This window comes from Ranitomeya variabilis, chromosome 2, assembly GCF_051348905.1.
Source record: "Ranitomeya variabilis isolate aRanVar5 chromosome 2, aRanVar5.hap1, whole genome shotgun sequence".
Lineage (NCBI taxonomy): Eukaryota > Metazoa > Chordata > Amphibia > Anura > Dendrobatidae > Ranitomeya > Ranitomeya variabilis.
In genome coordinates, this window is record NC_135233.1 from 28,330,613 (window position 1) to 28,350,507 (window position 19,895).

Here is a 19,895-nt window from a genome sequence, read left to right on the forward strand (position 1 = left end):
TATGTGGGGGTAAACCACTTTTTGGGCACATGACAGAGCTCAGAAGTGAAGGAGCGCCATTTGACTTTTCAATGCAAAATTGACTGGAATTGAGATGGGACGCCATGTTGCGTTTGGAGAGCCCCTGATGTGCCTAAACATTGAAACCCCCCACAAGTGACACCATTTTGGAAAGTAGACCCTTTAAGGAACTTATCTAGATGTGGGGTGAGCACTTTGACCCACCAAGTGCTTCACAGAAGTTTATAATGCAGAGCCGTAAAAATAAAAAATCATATTTTTTCACAAAAATGATCTTTTCGCCCCCAATTTTTTATTTTCCCAAGGGTAAGAGAAGAAATTAGACCACAAAAGTTGTTGTTCAGTTTGTCCTGAATACAACGATACCCCATATGTGGGGGTAAACCACTGTTTGGGCGCATAGCAGAGCTCGGAAGGGAAGGAGCGCCATTTGACTTTTCAATGCAAAATTGACTGGAGTTGAGATGGGACACCATGTCGCGTTTGGAGAGCCCCTGATGTGCCTAAACATTAAAACCCCCCACAAGTGACACCATTTTGGAAAGTAGACCCCCTAAGGAACTTATATTGATGTGTTTTGAGAGCTTTGAACCCCCAAGTGTTTCACTACAGTTTATAACGCAGAGCCATGAAAATAAAAAAAAAATTTTTTTTCAGAAAAATAGGGATTTTTGTGTACTCACCGTAAAATCCTTTTCTCCGAGCCATTCATTGGGGGACACAGACCATGGGTGTATGCTGCTGCCACCAGGAGGCTGACACTAAGTAATACAAAGAAAGTTAGCTCCTCCCCTGCAGTATACACCCTCCTGCTGGCTCCCAGCTAACCAGTTCGGTACAAAAGCAGTAGGAGATCAATAACAACATATAAGCGTATAGCATGTCACATTATATATGAGAGTATAACATATCAAATGATAAAAACAAGTACAACTAATAGGGAGGGAGCTGCGTCCCCCAATGAATGGCTCGGAGAAAAGGATTTTACGGTGAGTACACAAAAATCCCTATTTCTCCTTCGCCTCATTGGGGGACACAGACCATGGGACGTCCCAAAGCAGTCCCTGGGTGGGGACAACATCAGATCAGGCCGTGTAACCGCTACTTACAAGTGCGCCACTGCGGCCTGCAGAGTCTGCCTGCCCAGACTCACATCTGTGGCAGTGTGGGAATTATAGTGCTTCAACAATGCATGCGGACTGGACGAATCCGCAAGCTTGCAGGCGTGCCTTGCCGACGCCTGGTGCCTAGAACCCTCGACAGACAGGGAGATAGGCTGACATCTAGCATGGAAGGACTCCTGGATGGTGAAACGGATTCACCATGTTAGCATGGCCGATGAAATGGCTAAACCCTTCCTGAAAACGTCAGGAAGCCTTCCTCTACCGTCAGGAAGCCCAAATAAAGAGTCCAACCGTCGGAAGGACGCCGTCCTCGAGACGTACCTACTCAGAGCACTCACTTCGTCCAGAATATGGGGAACTCGTTCCATTTTGTGGACTGGTGCCGAAAGAGATGAGGGAAGATCTATGCCCTCATAACAGTGGTAATACATTACCACCTTGGTAAGAAGTGAAGGGGATGGCCTGAGGACAACCTTGCCTTGAAGGTAATAAGGGAAAAAAAACCTGAAAAAGCAGAACAGCTAGCTCCAAAGACTCGTCATAGTGAGGATATCGCAGAGAAAAAAGGGCGACTTTCCCTGATAGTAAAGTCTGCTCAGATGAAAAGAAGTCTACTGTAAGACTCCTAGGATCATTAAGGTCCCAATGACCTAACGGTATGCGATAGGGAAGAACTACGTGTGAAAACTTCCTGTGAGAAAGTCCCTAATTGCAGTTTTGCTGCGATAAGGCGGGATGATACTAGCTCCGCAAACAAAAAAACTGACGTAGTCAATGCAAATCTCGGAGGATCGCTGGGGCCCCTTTCTGCTTCCGAAAGGCTTTCAGAAGTAGTGGAAGGAGAGTTATGGAAACTGGTACCACGGCCGAACCAGAGCATGGAGTGCGATGGCTCTTGGATCTCGAGGCCGAACCACGAACACGAGTACATTGGCATTCGGTCTGGACGTCATCCGACCTACAAGTGGAGAGCTCCAGTGAAGGCAGATCTGATGGAAGACCTCGGGGGGAAGTTCCCACTGACTTGAGGCGGAACCCTGATGGCTGAATTTGTTTGCCGTCCAGAGTTCTACTCCTGGGATATATACTGCCGAGATCACTGAATGATAGATCTCGGCCCATCATAGAATGTGAGGTATCTCGGTCATGGCGCCTGGCCATGGGTACCTGCTAGATGATTGACGTATGGCACTGCCGTGGCATTATCCAATTGAATTTGGATAGGGTGACCCGCCAGAAGGCAGTGGACCTGCTGTAGGACTACCGTTCAGATCTCCAGAGCAATGATAGGGAGAGGAAGACTGGCATTGGTAGTTACTAATAACCATTGAACCAGGAGAAAGGCCCTGGATGAAGAAGGAGCTCAGAGACTATCGCCTGAAAGTCTTTTTGACTTGCTGAAAAAGAGCGGAGCGAAGGAAACCGCTTCCATTGTCATCACCATTTTTCCCTCAGAACTCTCCTAGCAAATCGAATGAAATGAGGGGGTGAGTAATCAAGCGCTCAGAACTCTCCTTGCGCGAGATCCCTGTTGAAGGGCCATGACCTTGTCTCGAGGGAGAATTACCAGCCTTCTAGAAGTGTGCAGGATTATCCTCAAAAAGGATATCTGCTGGGCTGGAAATGAGGAGAATTTGTTTAAGTGTAGCTGCCAGTCCAGGTGAGAGGGTATCGCAAGTCATATAGACGACTCAGCGTAGTCCTGGAAGGGCGGCTGGACAGTCGACCAAACAGGGCAGGACGAGCACGCCTCTAGGGTGCAAGAGAAAACATGACATCCGCCATGACCTGTGCGAACACTCTGGGTGCGGAAGCAAGGCCGAAGGACAAGGTTGTGACTTGAAAATGCTGTTCACGGATGGAAAGGCGAAGGAATTTTTTAAAGAGGGTAAGCATCCCGAGTGTCGATGGATGCCGAAAAAAAAACAAAACAAAAAAAAACTGCACCTTGTTCTGTTGAAGTAAGGACTGAGCTGAGGAACTCCATCCGAAGAAGGAGGACCATGTCAAAGGTTGTTAGAAGTTTGAGGTCCAGGGTCAGTCTAGACTGTGCTGGACAATCCTTAAACAATCCTTTGTCAGTCTCCCGCTCAAAAGATTTGATTGGCCAGTTGTTACTGGTGTGAATCAAGGTAGTGAAGGTCTCCAGCCAGGAGACCATTGCTCTAGCAATCCATGCGGCGGCTAGGGAAGATCGAGAGCTGAACCCGAAGGCGCAAGACGGGACGAACCACATTTGCTATCTGACAGTCCGTGGTATTTTTAATTGATGACCTATCAGGTAGGGATACTGGTAGGTATACCGCAGGAGATTCTACCCGGTTAATCTACCCCATGGCGGAATGTGCGGCTGCATCCAGCAGGTCATAGTCTCTTGCCATCGCCGCTCTCTTTTGACAGTGCAGAAATAAAACTTAGGAACCCTCGATCCATCATCCTCTTAACAGGGAAGTGGAGAGGAATTGTCCGCCTTCTTGCATCATCCGCTAAATAGTGGTGATGCAGAGGGGGGTGCTCGTACGCCAAAAAGGGGTGCCTCTGTACATCCACAGAGTTCAGGTATCCGGGTAGACAGGACAGGTTGTCTGGCGTTAGGCCTGGAAGCAGAAGAAGAAACATGGAGGCGACACACCGTGTGCTCGTCTGTTGATGGTGTGGGGAGATCGGTGCCCTTTAAAGGACCCGTCGCCCTTAAAAATCAGGCCAGGCATGGCATCCCACGTAGAGAGTCTTCTGTCCAGTGAATCGCTTATCCGAACTGAATGGCAAATGTTCTACAAGGGAGTTTAGTCTCCTTATGAGGGACACTGCGTAGTCTAGAGCAGAACCAGAGTCTTCGTCAATGTACCGAGATTGGTTACTCTTCTCTGAAGCTCTGGCAAGTTCAGGCAATATCCAATCCATATTCAGAGCCTTGTTGTCATCAAATCATTGGTGAGGGAGCAGGAAACGAAAACTTCCGTTTTCTAGATGCCTGTATGTTTCAAGACGCCTGTACGTTTCTAGAATACTTGCGGCCCCTGCTAGCCGACGGCTCCCATGTAGGATAGGGACCATGTATATCAGTCCTGCGAGCACTCCGGGCCACAGAGGGTACCCGAGGGGATTTAATCTCTTGGTCAGAGAACCATGGATTGCGGTCAGTGACGAAGTCCACTGAGGGGAACTAGAGGATAAGCTGGGGTTGGCGGCGGAGGGCTCCTCGGATTGATCATGCGCCCTTAAGACCAGGGAACACTGGTCATTCGCCTTTAAGACCAGGGAATACTGGACACAGCTGAACTGGAGCGGGTGCAGAGAAGAGCGACCAAGGTTATTAGAGGACTGGGGGGTCTGCAATACCAAGATAGGTTATTACACTTGGGGCTATTTAGTTTGAAAAAACGAAGACTAAGGGGTGATCTTATTTTAATGTATAAATATATGAGGGGACAGTACAAAGACCTTTCAGATGATCTTTTTAATCATAGACCTGAGACAGGGACAAGGGGGCATCCTCTACGTCTGGAGGAAAGAAGGTTTAAAGGGAACCTATCACCCCCAAAATGGCTGGCGAGGTAAGCTCACCGGCATCAGGGGCTTATCTACAGCATTCTGTAATGCTGTAGATAAGCCCCCGATGTTACCTGAAAGAGGAGAAAAAGAAGTTAGATTATACTCACCCAGGGGCGGTCCCGGTGCGGTCAGGTCGGATGGGTGTCTCCGGTCCGCTCCGGCGCCTCCCATCTTCATTCCATGACGTCCTCTTCGGGTCTTTACGCCGCGGCTCTGGCGCAGGCGTACTTTGTCTGCCCTGTTCAGGGCAGAGCAAAGTACTGCAGTGCGCAGGCGCCGGGCCTCTCTGACCTTTCCGGCGCCTGCGCACTGCAGTACTTTGCTGTGCCCTCAACAGGGCAGACAAAGTACGCCTGCGCCGGAGCCGCGGCGTAAAGACCCGAAAAGGACGTCATGGAATGAAGATGGGAGGCGCCGGAGCGGACCGGAGACACCCATCCGACCTGACCGCACCGGGACCGCCCCTGGGTGAGTATAATCTAACTTCTTTTTCTCCTCTTTCAGGTAACATCGGGGGCTTATCTACAGCATTACAGAATGCTGTAGATAAGCCCCTGATGCCGGTGAGCTTACCTCACCAGCCATTTTGGGGGTGATAGGTTCCCTTTAAGCATAATAACAGACGCGGATTCTTTACTGTAAGAGCAGTGAGACTATGGAACTCTCTGCTGTATGATGTTGTAATGAGTGATTCATTAATTAAATTTAAGAGGGGACTGGATACCTTTCTGGAAAAGTATAATGTTACAGGGTATATACACTAGATTCCTTGATAAGGCGTTGATCCAGGGAACTAGTCTGATTGCCGTATGTGGAGTCGGGAAGGAATTTGTTTCCCCATGGTGGAGTTACTCTTTGCCACATGGGTTTTTTTTTGCCTTCCTCTGGATCAACATGTTAGGGCATGTTAGGTTAGGCTATGGGTTGAACTAGATGGACTTACAGTCTTCCTTCAACCTTAATAACTATGTAACTATGTAACATGCGCCTTTAAGACCAGAGAATACTGGACATGCGCCTTTAAGACCAGAGAATACTGGACATGCGCCTTTAAGACCAGACAATACTGGACATGCGCCTTTAAGACCAGACAATACTGGACATGCGCCTTTAAGACCAGACAATACTGGACATGCGCCTTTAAGACCAGACAATACTGGACATGCGCCTTTAAGACCAGACAATACTGGACATGCGCCTTTAAGACCAGACAATACTGGACATGCGCCTTTAAGACCAGACAATACTGGACATGCGCCTTTGTCAAGGTGAAAATATATTTTCTTATATACCTTTTGTACTTTTATATATCTTATACTGTGAAACAATAAGTTTTCCCTTGCTAATGCAAATGTAACTGTATTAAAGATGGCTGCCAGTGTTCATTCTTCACTTCAGTTTAGAATCTGAAAGGTTAGTTTCATTTCTTTTGAAATCGAAACTTGGAAATAGAAAGAAGAGGAGGAATCCACCAGGAGACGTCCGACAAATCAGAAGGACTGAGCACTAGACGTATACTGCTTAAACCCCGCCTATTGCATTCCTTTTTAGTACCGTGTATTTGGAAAATAAAGTTCAGTTGCTTTGACCGTGGCTGACACATATAGTCACATGAGCATGCACTGAGATTGAACCAGCTACCTGTCTGACTCATTCTTACCCGGTACCACATGCTTATAGTTTAATTTGGAATGACTGGTGAATGAGGGTATATTGTCGTTACGACCCCGACACCTTTAAGACCAGACAATACTGGACATGCGTCTTTAAGACCAGACAATACTGGACATGCGCCTTTAAGACCAGACAATACTGGACATGCTCCTTTAAGACCAGACAATACTGGACATGCGCCTTTAAGAACAGACAATACTGGACATGCGCCTTTAAGAACAGAGAATACTGGACATGCGCCTTTAAGAACAGAGAATACTGGATATGCGCCTTTAAGACCAGACAATACTGGACATGCGCCTTTAAGAACAGAGAATACTGGGCATGCGCCTTTAAGAACAGACAATAATGGACATGCGCCTTTGAGACCAAGGAATACTTGTCATACGCCTTTAAGACCAGGGAATACTGGCCGAGTGCCTTTAAGACCAGGGAATACTGGCCGAGTGCCTTTAAGACCAGGGAATACTGGTCATGCACCTTTAAGACCAGGGAATACCGGTCATTGTGATGTAGAGTGGATGTGCCCCTTTAATGCTAAAAATCGTTGCCCCAGTGTGAGCCGGCCGGGTGGACCAAGATGGCCACCGTGAGTTGCAGAGTTGATAAAATCTCGCAGAGAGCGAGAAGCGCCAACTCAGGGGGCGGAGCCACGGACACGATGTTGAATAGGCCCAAGCCGGGGCCTAAATTTCTGTAGCAGGCGGGCGACACCAGCGGGGCGTTTCAGGTGAGACTTCCGGGATGCGGCCTACACATCGGCCGAAGCCAGGGGCTAAATTTTTGCAGCCGGCCAGAGCGTTACCTCAGAGAGGTGGGCCACAGGAAAGTGGCTGAGGCTGCCTGTCGGCATGTGGATATCCCTCTGAAGATGGATCCACTCACCATCGTTGCGCGTCCCGGCCTGGAGCTGCCGCGGATGTGGGTTTCAGCGCTGTTCTGTGCAGCGTGGATGGTGCAGGGATAAACCTCAATCCATCATCCGTCTGTTAGGGAGGTGGAGAGGAACCGTCCGCCTCCTTGTACCATCCGCTCTTAATAGTGGTGGTGCAGTGGGGGCTGCTCGGAGGCCATAGAGAGGGGCCTCTGTACAGCCGAGGGTAAAACCTGGTGGACAGGGCCAGTTGTCCGGCATTAGGCCTGGCTCCAGGAGAGGATACATGGAGGAGACACTCCATGTGGTCGCCTGTTGCTGGTGGGGGGAGATCGGGACCATGAAAGGAACCGTCGCCCCTCAAGTGAGCTCAGGCATGGCTTCCCACGTCGCAGGACAGGGTACGGGGAGGTACACTCGCCGTGCTCGCCTGTTGATGGTTCGGGGGAGATCGAAACCTTGAAAGGAACCGTCGCCACCTTCACTCCGTTAATTAAAAAATAAAAATTTACAGAAAAGTAAAAAATAAAATAAAAACGTTGGGGTCTGAACCAGACCCGTGTGCCTCCTACAGACACTAAGCAAGAACTGGTTAGCTGAGAGCCAGCAGGAGGGTGTATACTGCAGGGGAGGAGCTGAGAGCCAGCAGGAGGGTGTATACTGCAGGGGAGGAGCTGAGAGCCAGCAGGAGGGTGTATACTGCAGGGGAGGAGCCGAGAGCCAGCAGGAGGGTGTATACTGCAGGGGAGGAGCCGAGAGCCAGCAGGAGGGTGTATACTGCAGGGGAGGAGCTGGGAGCCAGCAGGAGGTGTATACTGCAGGGGAGGAGCTGAGAGCCAGCAGGAGGGTGTATACTGCAGGGGAGGAGCTGGGAGCCAGCAGGAGGGTGTATACTGCAGGGGAGGAGCTGGGAGCCAGCAGGAGGGTGTATACTGCAGGGGAGGAGCTGAGAGCCAGCAGGAGGGTGTATACTGCAGGGGAGGAGCTGAGAGCCAGCAGGAGGGTGTATACTGCAGGGGAGGAGCTGAGAGCCAGCAGGAGGGTGTATACTGCAGGGGAGGAGCTGAGAGCCAGCAGGAGGGTGTATACTGCAGGGGAGGAGCTGGGAGCCAGCAGGAGGGTGTATACTGCAGGGGAGGAGCTGAGAGCCAGCAGGAGGGTGTATACTGCAGGGGAGGAGCTGAGAGCCAGCAGGAGGGTGTATACTGCAGGGGAGGAGCTGAGAGCCAGCAGGAGGGTGTATACTGCAGGGGAGGAGCTGAGAGCCAGCAGGAGGGCGTATACTGCAGCAGGGGAGGAGCTGAGAGCCAGCAGGAGGGCGTATACTGCAGGGGAGGAGCTGAGAGCCAGCAGGAGGGTGTATACTGCAGGGGAGGAGCTGAGAGCCAGCAGGAGGGTGTATACTGCAGGGGAGGAGCTGAGAGCCAGCAGGAGGGTGTATACTGCAGGGGAGGAGCTGAGAGCCAGCAGGAGGGTGTATACTGCAGGGGAGGAGCGGAGAGCCAGCAGGAGGGTGTATACTGCAGGGGAGGAGCTGAGAGCCAGCAGGAGGGCGTATACTGCAGAGGATGAGCTGAGAGCCAGCAGGAGGGTGTATACTGCAGGGGAGGAGCGAACTTTCTTTGTATTACTTAGTGTCAGCCTCCTGGTGGCAGCAGCATACACCCATGGTCTGTGTCCCCCAATGAGGCGAAGGAGAAATGATTTTTTAGCCCCCAGTTTTATATTTTCACAAGGCTAACAGGATCTAGATGTGTTTTGAGAGCTTTGAACCCCCAAGTGTTTCACTACAGTTTATAACGCAGAGCCGTGAAACTAAAAATGCTTTTTTTTTTTTTTTTTCAGAAAAATGATTTTTTAGCCCCCAGTTTTATATTTTCACAAGGGTAACAGGATAAATTGGACCCCAAAAGTTGTTGTCCAATTTGTCCTGAGTACGCTGATACCCCATATGTGGGGGGGAGCCACTGTTTGGGCGCATGGCAGAGCTCGGAAGGGAAGGAGCGCCATTTGGAATGCAGACTTAGATGGATTGGTCTGCAGGCGTCACGTTGCATTTGCAGAGCCCCTGATGTACCCAAACAGTATAAACCCCCCATAAGTGACCCCATATTGGAAACTAGACCTCCCAAGGAACTTATCTAGATGTGTTGTGAGAACTTTGAACCCCCAAGTGTTTCACTACAGTTTACAACGCAGTGCTGTGAAAATAAAAAATCCTTTTTTTCCCCCAAAAAAATGATTTTTAGCCCCCCAAATTTTTATTTTCCCAGAGATAACAAGAGAACTTGGACCCGAAAAGCTATTGTCCAATTTGTCCCGAGTAAGCTGATGCCCCATATGTTGGGGTAAACCCCTGTTTGGGCGCACAGGAGAGCTCGGAAGGGAAGGAGCACTGTTTTACTTTTTCAACGCAGAATTGTCTGGAATTGAGATCGGACGCCATGTCGCGTTTGGAGAGCCCCTGATGTGCCTGGACAGTGGAAACTCCCCAATTCTACCTGAAACTAATCCAAACACACCCCTAGCCCTAATCCCAACTGTAACCCTAACCACACCCCTAACCCTGACACACCCCTAATTCTAAGCTCAACCCTAATCCCAACCGTAAATGTAATCCAAACCCTAACCCTAACTTTAGCCCCAACCCTAACTTTAGCCCCACCCTAACTTTACCTCCAACCCTAGCCCCAACCCTAACCCTAGCCCTAACCCTAGCCCTAACCCTAATGGGAAAATGGAAATAAATACATTTTATTATTTTTCCCTAACTAAGGGGGTGATGAAGGGGGGTTTAATTTACTTTTATAGCGTTTTTTATATCGGATTTTTATGATTGGCAGCTGTCACACACTAAAAGACGCTTTTTATAGCAAAAAAGTTTTTGCGTCTCCATATTTTGAGACCTATAATTTTTCCGTATTTTGGTCCACAGAGTCATGTGAGGTCTTGTTTTTTGCAGGACGAGTTGACGTTTTTATTGGTAACATCTTCGGACATGTGACAGTTTTTGATCACTTTTTATTCCGATTTTTGTGAGGCAGAATGACCAAAAACCAGCTATTCATGAATTTCTTTTGGGGGAGGCGTTTATACCGTTCCACGTTTGGTAAAATTGATAAAGCAGTTTTATTCGTCGGGTCAGTACGATTACAGCGATATCTCATTTATATCATTTTTTTATGTTTTGGCGCTTTTATACGATAAAAACTATTTTATAGAAAAAAATAATTATTTTGGCGTCGCTTTATTCTGAGGACTATAACTTTTTTTTTTTTTGGTTATTGTGCTATATGGCGGCTCGTTTTTTGCGGGACAAGATGACGTTTTCAGCGGTACCATGGTTATTTATATCCATCTTTTTGATCGCGTGTTATTTCACTTTTTGTTCGGCGGTATAATAAAGCGTTGTTTTTTGGCTCGTTTTTTTTTTTTTTCTTACGGTGTTCACTGAAGGGGTTAACTAGTGGGACAGTTTTATAGGTTGGGTCGTTACGGACGCGGTGATACTAAATATGTGTACTTTTATTGTTTGTTTTTTTTAAGATAAAGAAATGTATTTATGGGAATTTTTTTTTTTTTTTCTTCTTTATTTAGGAATTTTTTATTTTTTTTTTTACACATGTGGATATTTTTTTTTTAAACTTTTTTACTTTGTCCCAGGGGGGGACATCACAGATCGCCGATCTGATAGTGTGCATAGCACTCTATCAGATCGGCGCTCTCACTCACATCGCTGCAGGCTGCAGCTTTCATCTGCAGCCTGCTCCGGACCCGGAAGTACTCCCTGCAGGACCCGGATGCAGCCCCGCGGCCATTTTGGATCCGGGGCCTGCAGGGAGGAGACACTCGGTACAAGGCGAGTACATTCCCTTGTACCGATCGTCTCAGGGAAGCCCGCAGGGAGCCCCCTCCCTGCGCGATGCTTCCCTGTACCTCCGGGTACACTGCGATCATGTTTGATCGCGGTGTGCCGGGGGTTAATGTGCCGGGGGCGGTCCGTGACCATAGGTACGATAGGCAGCTGACACCCGGCCGCGCTCCCCCCGTGAGCGCGGCCAATCGGCTATGACGTACTATCCCGTCACTGGGAATTAAGTCCCAGGTCACCTTGACGGGATAGTACGTCATATGGGATTAAGGGGTTAAATATTTTTACATGATTAATGCGAGCATAAAATCCAACCGTAAGGAAATTAGTGCAAGAAACCAGGCGACTCACCTACAGCTCCTCCAAATTCTATCATTGGCTTCTTCGCGGGCACAATTTTCTCAGTGACAGCTGGCTTCGATATAAACTCTTGATGAATGGCTTTTTTCTCGTAGTCTGCAAAATATTGCTTCCTTTGGACATAGTGCAAAACTTTTTCATTTTTTACTTGCATTTCTTCAATTTCTACCTGCAAATAAAAAATTTATAAAAGTTAGAATATTGTGGGTGTTTGAGACCTACAAGTACATCAAATTGAGACGGGCTTCTAGGATCGCTGAGCGGAGATGGAAGCGATCCCGCTCTGCCGAGCACTTCACTGCATACAAGCAATCCCTCGCCAGCTTCAAGTCCACGCTCACTGCCGCAAAACAAACTTACTTCTCATCTCTCATATCCTCCCTGTCTCACAACCCTAAACAGCTTTTCAACACTTTCAATTCTCTACTCCGTCCCCCTGCACCCCCTCCCTCCCCTCTCATTTCTGCTGAAGACTTCGCCTCTTTCTTTAAACAGAAGATCAATACGATGAGAGAAAGCTTTGGCCCACAGCGCCCACTGCCCCTCTTAGCTGCTCACCCCTGCTCCTCCAAAACCAGCTTCTCCACCATGACAGAAGATCAGCTCTCCACCCTCCTGTCAAGATCACACCTCACCACATGCACGCTCGACCCGCTCCCGTCCCACCTCATCCCTAACCTTTCCACAGTCTTCATCCCAACCCTAATGCACCTCTTCAACCTCTCACTCACAACAGGTGTCTTCCCCTCATCCTTCAAACATGCCAAGATCACACCCATCCTCAAAAAGCCCTCCCTTGACCCATCCTCTGTGCCTAGCTATCGCCCGATATCTCTTCTCCTTTATGCCTCCAAATTGCTGGAGCAACATGTCCATCTTGAACTGTCCTCTCACCTCTCCTCCTGCTCCCTCTTTGATCGGTTACAATCTGGCTTCCGTTCCCATCACTCAACTGAAACTGCCCTAACTAAGGTCACCAATGACCTATTAACCGCCAAGAGCAAGCGACACTACTCTGTCCTCCTTCTCCTAGACCTGTCTTCTGCCTTTGACACTGTGGACCACTCCCTCATGCTACAGATTCTGTCATCTCTTGGCATCACAGACTTGGCCCTTTCCTGGATCTCGTCATATCTGACAGACCGAACATTCAGTGTCTCCCTCCGCCACACCACCTCCTCACCTCGCCCCTTGTCAGTCGGTGTTCCTCAACGCTCTGTTCTAGGACCCCTACTCTTCTCCATCTACACCTTCGGTCTGGGACAGCTCATAGAATCCCACGGTATGCAGTACCATCTCTATGCTGACGACACGCAGATCTACCTATCCGGACCTGACCTCACCTCCTTACTTACCATAATCCCTCACTGTCTGTCTGCTATTTCATCCTTCTTTTCTGCTCGCTTTCTACAACTGAACATGGACAAAACAGAATTCATCATCTTTCCCCCAGCTCACTCTACCCCTCCACCAGACCTATCCATCAATGTCAATGACTGCTCAATTTCCCCAGTCCCACACGCCCGGTGCCTCGGGGTGATCCTCGACTCTGCCCTCTCTTTCAAGCCACATATCCAAGCCCTTGCCTCCTCCTGCCGCCTCAAACTCAAAAACATTTCCCGGATCCGTGCATTCCTTGACTGCGACACCGCAAAAACACTAGTGCATGCCCTTATCTACCGCCTCAACTACTGCAACCTCCTACTCTCTGGACTCCCCTCTAGCACTCTGGCACCACTCCAATCCATCCTACACTCTGCTGCCCGACTAATCTACCTGTCTCCCCGCTATTCCCCGGCCTCTCCCCTACGCCAAGCCCTTCACTGGCTTCCTATCGCCCAGAGACTCCAGTTCAAAACCCTCACAATGACCTACAAAGCCATCCACAACCTGTCTCCTCCATACATCTGTGACATGGTCTCCCGGTACCTACCTACACGCAACCTCCGATCCTCTCAAGATCTCCTTCTCTACTCCCCTCTCATCTCTTCTTCCCACAACCGCATCCTGACTTCTCCCGTGCTGCCCCCATACTCTGGAATTCTCTACCCCAACACATCAGACTCTCGCCTACCATAGAAACCTTCAAAAAGAACCTGAAGACTCACCTCTTCCAACAAGCCTACAGCGTGGAGTGTTCCTGAACCTACTGAACCGCTGCACAACCAGCTCTACCCTCTCCTAGTGTATCATCACCCATCCCCTGCAGACTGTGAGCCCTCGCAGGCAGGGTCCTCCCTAATTATGTACCCGCATGCCTTGTTTTTTGCTCATGTTTAATGTATTTGTCTATATTTGCCCCGTATTTCACATGTAAAGCGCTGTGGAATAACTGGCGCTATAAAAATGTATAATTATTATTATTATTATTATTATTAAACAAAACAATAAAATAATCATCAACAAGGAAGAGGCCAGCACATAATGACGCTGGCTGATGTCGACAATTTATAAAAACGTTTGAAAAAAAAAAAACAAAAACAAAAAAACAGAAATGAAATGCGTATTAAGTGACAACTGATTTGGGTCAGTAGTTTGATAACAGCACTGGACCTTTAACGGGGACGTCCAGGTTTTGGCGCAAAATCTGAAGTCATTCGGAGACTGCGTGGAGCACACACTGTCATGATTCCCTGGAGAGCAGTCGCGTGATCGCACGCATGACATCTGCATGTGAAGTCACATCCCGACTAGCCTCTTCTGACTTCTCTCAATAGAACTGAATGGAGAAAAGCTGAACATGTGTAGTGGTCATACATACATGCAAACGTGTTACCGTTCGCAGCGACAATGCTGAGGGATCATGACTGTCTGCGCACCGCACAAGGTCACCATATTCAGAAGTCTGTAGACTTTGTCCTCAGACTTGGATAACCCTTTTTAAAGGCTGGGTTCACACACACAAACAATGAACAAAAAAGTCAAATTTGCAATGAAAGATGAATGTGTTTCATTCATTGCAATGGATTAAAACCGGCGGCACTTCAACAGACAGGGCATGTTGGAGATGGGTATTTCTAGAGCACGACTAGTGAAGGGAGGGTTGTTAGAAGCCTATGAACTAACTTACATTATACTTTCCTGGACCCGGCTGAAGTAAGTGTCAACGAGAACTAAACAATCATCATACGGGCAACATAAGACGCCCGCCCACTGGACTGTGAAATCTCACCTCTTCCTCTGCCTGATCAGCTGCCGGCTCTTCGTGCAGCTCAACGTTTCTTGCATTGATGTTGTCGCCATTTCTTGTTACAATATTAAAGTCTTCCAGCTTCTAAAGAAGAAATGTGTAAGATGTGTTGAAAAGCTGTGCAATTGCACCAGGAGACAAACTTGCTATACATATGGGGGGGGGGCATCCTCAGCGTCTAGAGGAAAGAAGGATTCTCCATCATCACAGGTAGACTCTTTACTGTAAGAGCAGTGAGACTGTAGAGCCCTCTGCCACATGATATTGTGATGACTTTTTCTATAATCTTATAATTTTTGTAATCTTATAAAATTATGCAATGATTCACTAAATAAAAATAATTTGAAGAGGGACTAGACTTTGAGAAATACAATATTACAGGTAATGGGCGCTAGCTTCTGTGATGGACGTTGATCCAGAGAAATAGTCCTAATGATGAATTAGGAAGGAGTTTTTCTTTTCCCCTGATGTGGGGTAATTAGTATCTGTCTCCTGGGCTTTTTGCCTTTCTCTGGATCATGTTAGTTTATAGGTTGAACACTATGGACTTGTCTCTTCTTTCAACCTGAAACTATGAACTATTGGACATAAATTATCATTTAAACAAAATTATCTAAGGACTCTTGAAAACAGTGCACAAAGTAGTTATCAACTATATAAAGTAGGGAAATTATGGACATAGGTCTTTTTTTTTTAACCTATGTAACTAATTATACAACGCACAAGTTAAACTCCTTTCGAGCCAGGCTACTTTCCGACAGGTTTTTGCTGCCAACCAAAACACATGGAACAATCCAAAACGATTTACAGAGTGAAGTCCATATGTTAATAAGTATTGGCCTGACAACTGAATACGTCATAATTACGCACAGACAGCAAAACAGCAAGAAAATGTTTTTAAAACAAAAAAATACAAAAAAGAAAACCGAGAAAAAAAAATAAGTAAATAAAAATGTTTTACCAGTGGAGTAAGGCGAACTTTTAAATATTCCCCCTTCCGGCTATCTCTGACAGCCGGTGATGACTTCTTGGCTGACTTTGGGGTACGTCCCGGAGAGCGAGCCGGTGAGCGAGACCTTGTCCTGCTTCGGCTTCTACTTCTTCTTGAAGGAGAGGTAGAACCTTTCTTGCTTCGGAAAAGACTCAAGGGCTGTAGTAAGAACGTAAAGTAGTCAATAATCAATGAAAAGTAGAAAGAAAAAAGTTAACATTACCAGCTTCAGGCGATGGTGGGAGCGGGGTGCCGGCTGTCAGACACATCCGAGCTCCCAATAGCTCAGGCACGGACTGTTTATTACGGTCTTTATTACAGAGCGAGCGCCTAAGAAGTGCTGTATATACAGTAATAGGAGGCGCTAATGGCAATCCCTCCGCCGGACTCAGCGATCATGTTATCACAATATCTAGAGAGGGGGCAAGAGCCGATGGGTCCTCGGACACCTATTTAGCTCTGTCATTCGTCCAGTAGGTTTAATTTCCACTGTAACTGGGGTTAATACATCATCCCCGTTTACAGGAAAAATCATATAAAAAAAAGAGTAAATATTGGGAAAAAAAAGCCAAAATGTTTTTCATGGCCTTATGCGAACATCAGAATGAAAGAAGAAAAAACAAAAAACAAAAACAAAAACATAACATACAGCTTTTTAAAACCACATGTACAATAAGACCTGAAAATGTTTCTTGTTAGAAATGGGGGTAAATATCCTGGTCCTGGACTGGTTAGAAGAGATTTCCTTCCATCTTTATGACATCTGTATGCACTAATGCTGTGTATGCTTCTAGCTGTATGATCCCAGTGTAACCAGCACAAGGATCCGGCTGACAGCTGCACTCCCTTAGGCTTCTTTAATTGTGTTTTATGTATTAGCAGAAAAAACACCAATTAAAATAAGTGCATTTTTGCAGCTTTTTTTTTTACATGTGTTTCGCAGATATTTTGTCGCTCATGAGACTTCAGGAATCTCGCTCCAATCATTTTCTCATTCGCAACAGTCTATGGTCTTCAGACACCTCTCAGCTTTGTTATGGATTTATGTTCAGATTTGCAGGTAATTGGGCAGAACTGACAAAAAAGGTAAAGAGTAAAAACAGATTCTCACCTGAATTTCACTTTCTTTAAGCTCCATATCCGTCCCGTCCTTAAACACCACAGAATAAAGCTGCTTGGAGGAATCGAACGACACAATTCGGATTTCAAAGTAGAGACCGCTCCCCGGCCATTTCCCCATGGCTTCATCGCCATTGTTGAACTTTCGGCTTGGCATTCTCAAAGCTTTGCTGTAATAAAAGTTAGGAAAAGATTATTTCTTTAATAATATACCATGGAACATCAGCTATGAAATCCACCCACTACTCAAGTCCTCCCTATTTAAACCATCCACACTGCGCCAAAAATAATCTGCAGAATCTGCACCAAAATACTCAAAAGTACAACGAAGGCAGATGAGGTTTTTACATGTAGATGAAGACACCATATCTCAAGGACAAGGTGAAATCTGTATACAAAACAAAAAAGGTGTGGAATTAAGGTTATGCTGCAAACCAGGGGTGCAGCGATTGAGGCAGGTAACCCTGGCCACGCGGTATTGATAAGGGTCAGTGTAGTGGAGGAACAAACCCTAGTATCCCCTCTGCTGCCATAATTTGTGCTTAGAGGAGTCCTTGTTAAATATGGCATTATCCAGCAGTCACATACCCACATAATCTAAAAATGAAGCAACTCCGCAGCAAAACCGCAGATCTTATTACACCTGCGGTTTTGCCTGACTCAATGGTAGTCAATGGGTGCAGAAACCCTGCAGATCCGCAAAAAGAATTGACATGCTGCGGAAAATAAAACACTGCAAATCCGCACACATTTTTCCACAGCATGTGCGCACCAATGCTCAATTTCCCATTGACTAACATTGGTGGTGCACGACACTGCGGATTTGATGCAATTCCGTGCGTCTAAAAACGCATCAAAATCCGCAATGTGTGCACATAGCCCAATGAGGCAGCAGAGTTACTCTGAACTCCGACAGGCCTCTGTTCAGCGATGTCCTTCTTTTCGGGTCAGTACCATTACAGCAATAGCACATTTATTCATTTTTTTATGTTTTGGCGCTTTTTCAAAAAATTTTTTTTATGGAAAAAAACTATTTTTGCATCGCTTTATTCTGAGAGCTGTAACTTTTATTTTTCTGCTGACAGAGCTGTAAGACGGCTTGTTTTCTGCGGGACAAAATGACGTGTACAGCGGTAACATTTTTTTTTGGTCTTATTGATTGCGTATTATTCCACTTTTTGTTTGGTGGTATGATGATAAAAGCATAGTTTTTTTAAGCATTTTTTTTTAAGGGGTTAACTAATGGGACAGTTACATAGGCTGGGTCGTTCTGGACATGGCGATCCCAAATATGTGTACTTTTTTTTTTTTACACAAATATTTATTGGATTAATATTTTTTCATTCTTTATATTGTGATATTTTTACAATTATCTTTTTTTGTTACTTTTTTATGTTGTCCCTGGATGGGACATCAATTGTATAACGACAGATTGCTTGGAGTCACCATGTAGACCATTGACAACACGAGTGTTGTGCCGATGGGAGCAGAGGGAGCTCACTCCCAGTGTAACAGTGGCATTACAGGGGTTAAACGCCCGCGATTGGTGCTAGCACAGATCTTGGGTATCTTTGCAGTGTAAGCTCTCACATAGAGCTGACACCCGCACAATCACGGCGCTGTGTGTATAGTGTGCCTGTCGGGAAGGGGTTAAAGGTTGCCTGTGCTGGGGTAATGGGGGCTACAGTATACATCGCAACCATTGTTGACGTTTTTACATTTATGGGAGGAACCAGCACCATTCATTTAAATAAAATTAGGGTATATTCCCACGGTCAGTAAACGCTGTGGGTTGGACGCTGACTACATCCGCAGTTGCCAGATGTTACAGCATAGTGGATGGGATTTTATGAAATCCCATCTCCACTATGTGTATACGGACGCCTCCGGCTTCCCCGCGGAGACGGACATGCGGCGCGTCTTTCCAGACCACAGCATGTCTATTTACCTTGCGGAGACACTCAGTCTCCACAAGATAAAATATCACCAGTCCAATGTATTGGACGCGGTGATTCTGCACAGTTCAATGAACACATGCGGAATCACCTGCGTTCAAAAGCCGGCAGCGCTTTGGATGGAGCGGACATGACATGTGCTGTCTAATACTGACTGTGGGGATGTAGCTTTACGCTTTTTTTTTTCTCCCAACTGCAGGAAAACTATTGCTAATTTTGTTGTATATTTCAGACAGCACCTAAGTCTACATGGGACTTCATCATCAAAATGTGCAATATATAGAAATTATGCTGCAGAAAGTACTGCTTGAACGGAAATATTAATAGCCGTGTTTGTGTGGGTTTCCTACAGGTTCTCCGGTTTCCTCCCTCTTTCCAAAACCATCCTGACAGGGAATTTAGATTGTGAGCCCCATTGGGGACAGTGATGATAACGTATGTAAAGCGCTGCGGAATTAGACATCGCTTGCAAAGCCTAATAAATAATAAATGGTCGATATTAAGCATGATCGCAGATATACTTCATGTACCTGTGGGGCAGAGGTTAAATTTTATGCAGCATATTTTTCTTTTACAAAGATAGGCAACATGTGACACCGGCCTCAGGGTGACCCCACAACCACCCCCATCATCTTTGGCCTCTAGCCCAGGGCTTTCTTGGCTCCACATTAACCAGATGTAGTCTCCAGCCCTTTTTGCAGCGGTCACATTTTCCATATCGAGGAGCTGGTGACTGCTCACAGCAGACAGGTGGATTCCTCAGTATATGGGGAGAATTCAGCAGCAGCACTAGGTATGTGTACAGGTCAGCCTCAGTATACAGCATGTCAGTCTGCACACAGTCCGTACGGCTTCAGGACATCTGACAAGTCCTTTTTTTTTTTTTCCAGGATACCGAGGACACTAAACCACACCTGTGCAACAAAACCTTCTGAATACAGAGCAACTAAAAATGGCATCTGTTCCTAAAAATTAACAAAAACTTGATGTATCCTAGACGCTTATATTCACCGACAGCAATAAGGTTTTATAAATAGTTAAGTAACCGGACACATTGTACAGCAATCTTAGCCCATTAGTGATCAGGCTGGTTGTTTGTTTTTTTTAATCTGACCTGTGTCACTTTATGGGGAAATAAGGCTGCAGTAACACTAGCAGTAT

General features: G+C 46.7%; 1 protein-coding gene across 3 annotated transcripts in view; it reads right to left on the reverse strand.

Annotated features, from left to right (window-relative positions):
- LBR (lamin B receptor) overlaps positions 1-19,895 on the reverse strand; it is a 36,517-nt gene that overhangs the window by 12,355 nt on the left and 4,267 nt on the right. For all 3 annotated transcript variants that reach the window (XM_077282192.1, XM_077282190.1, XM_077282191.1), the window contains exons 2-5: positions 16,772-16,949; positions 15,631-15,819; positions 14,652-14,753; positions 11,471-11,648 (exon numbers count right to left, since the gene is read on the reverse strand). In XM_077282192.1, coding sequence (XP_077138307.1) covers positions 11,471-11,648; positions 14,652-14,753; positions 15,631-15,819; positions 16,772-16,936 — 634 coding nt within the window. In that variant the 5' untranslated portion in view covers positions 16,937-16,949. The remainder of the gene's footprint in view (positions 1-11,470; positions 11,649-14,651; positions 14,754-15,630; positions 15,820-16,771; positions 16,950-19,895) is intronic.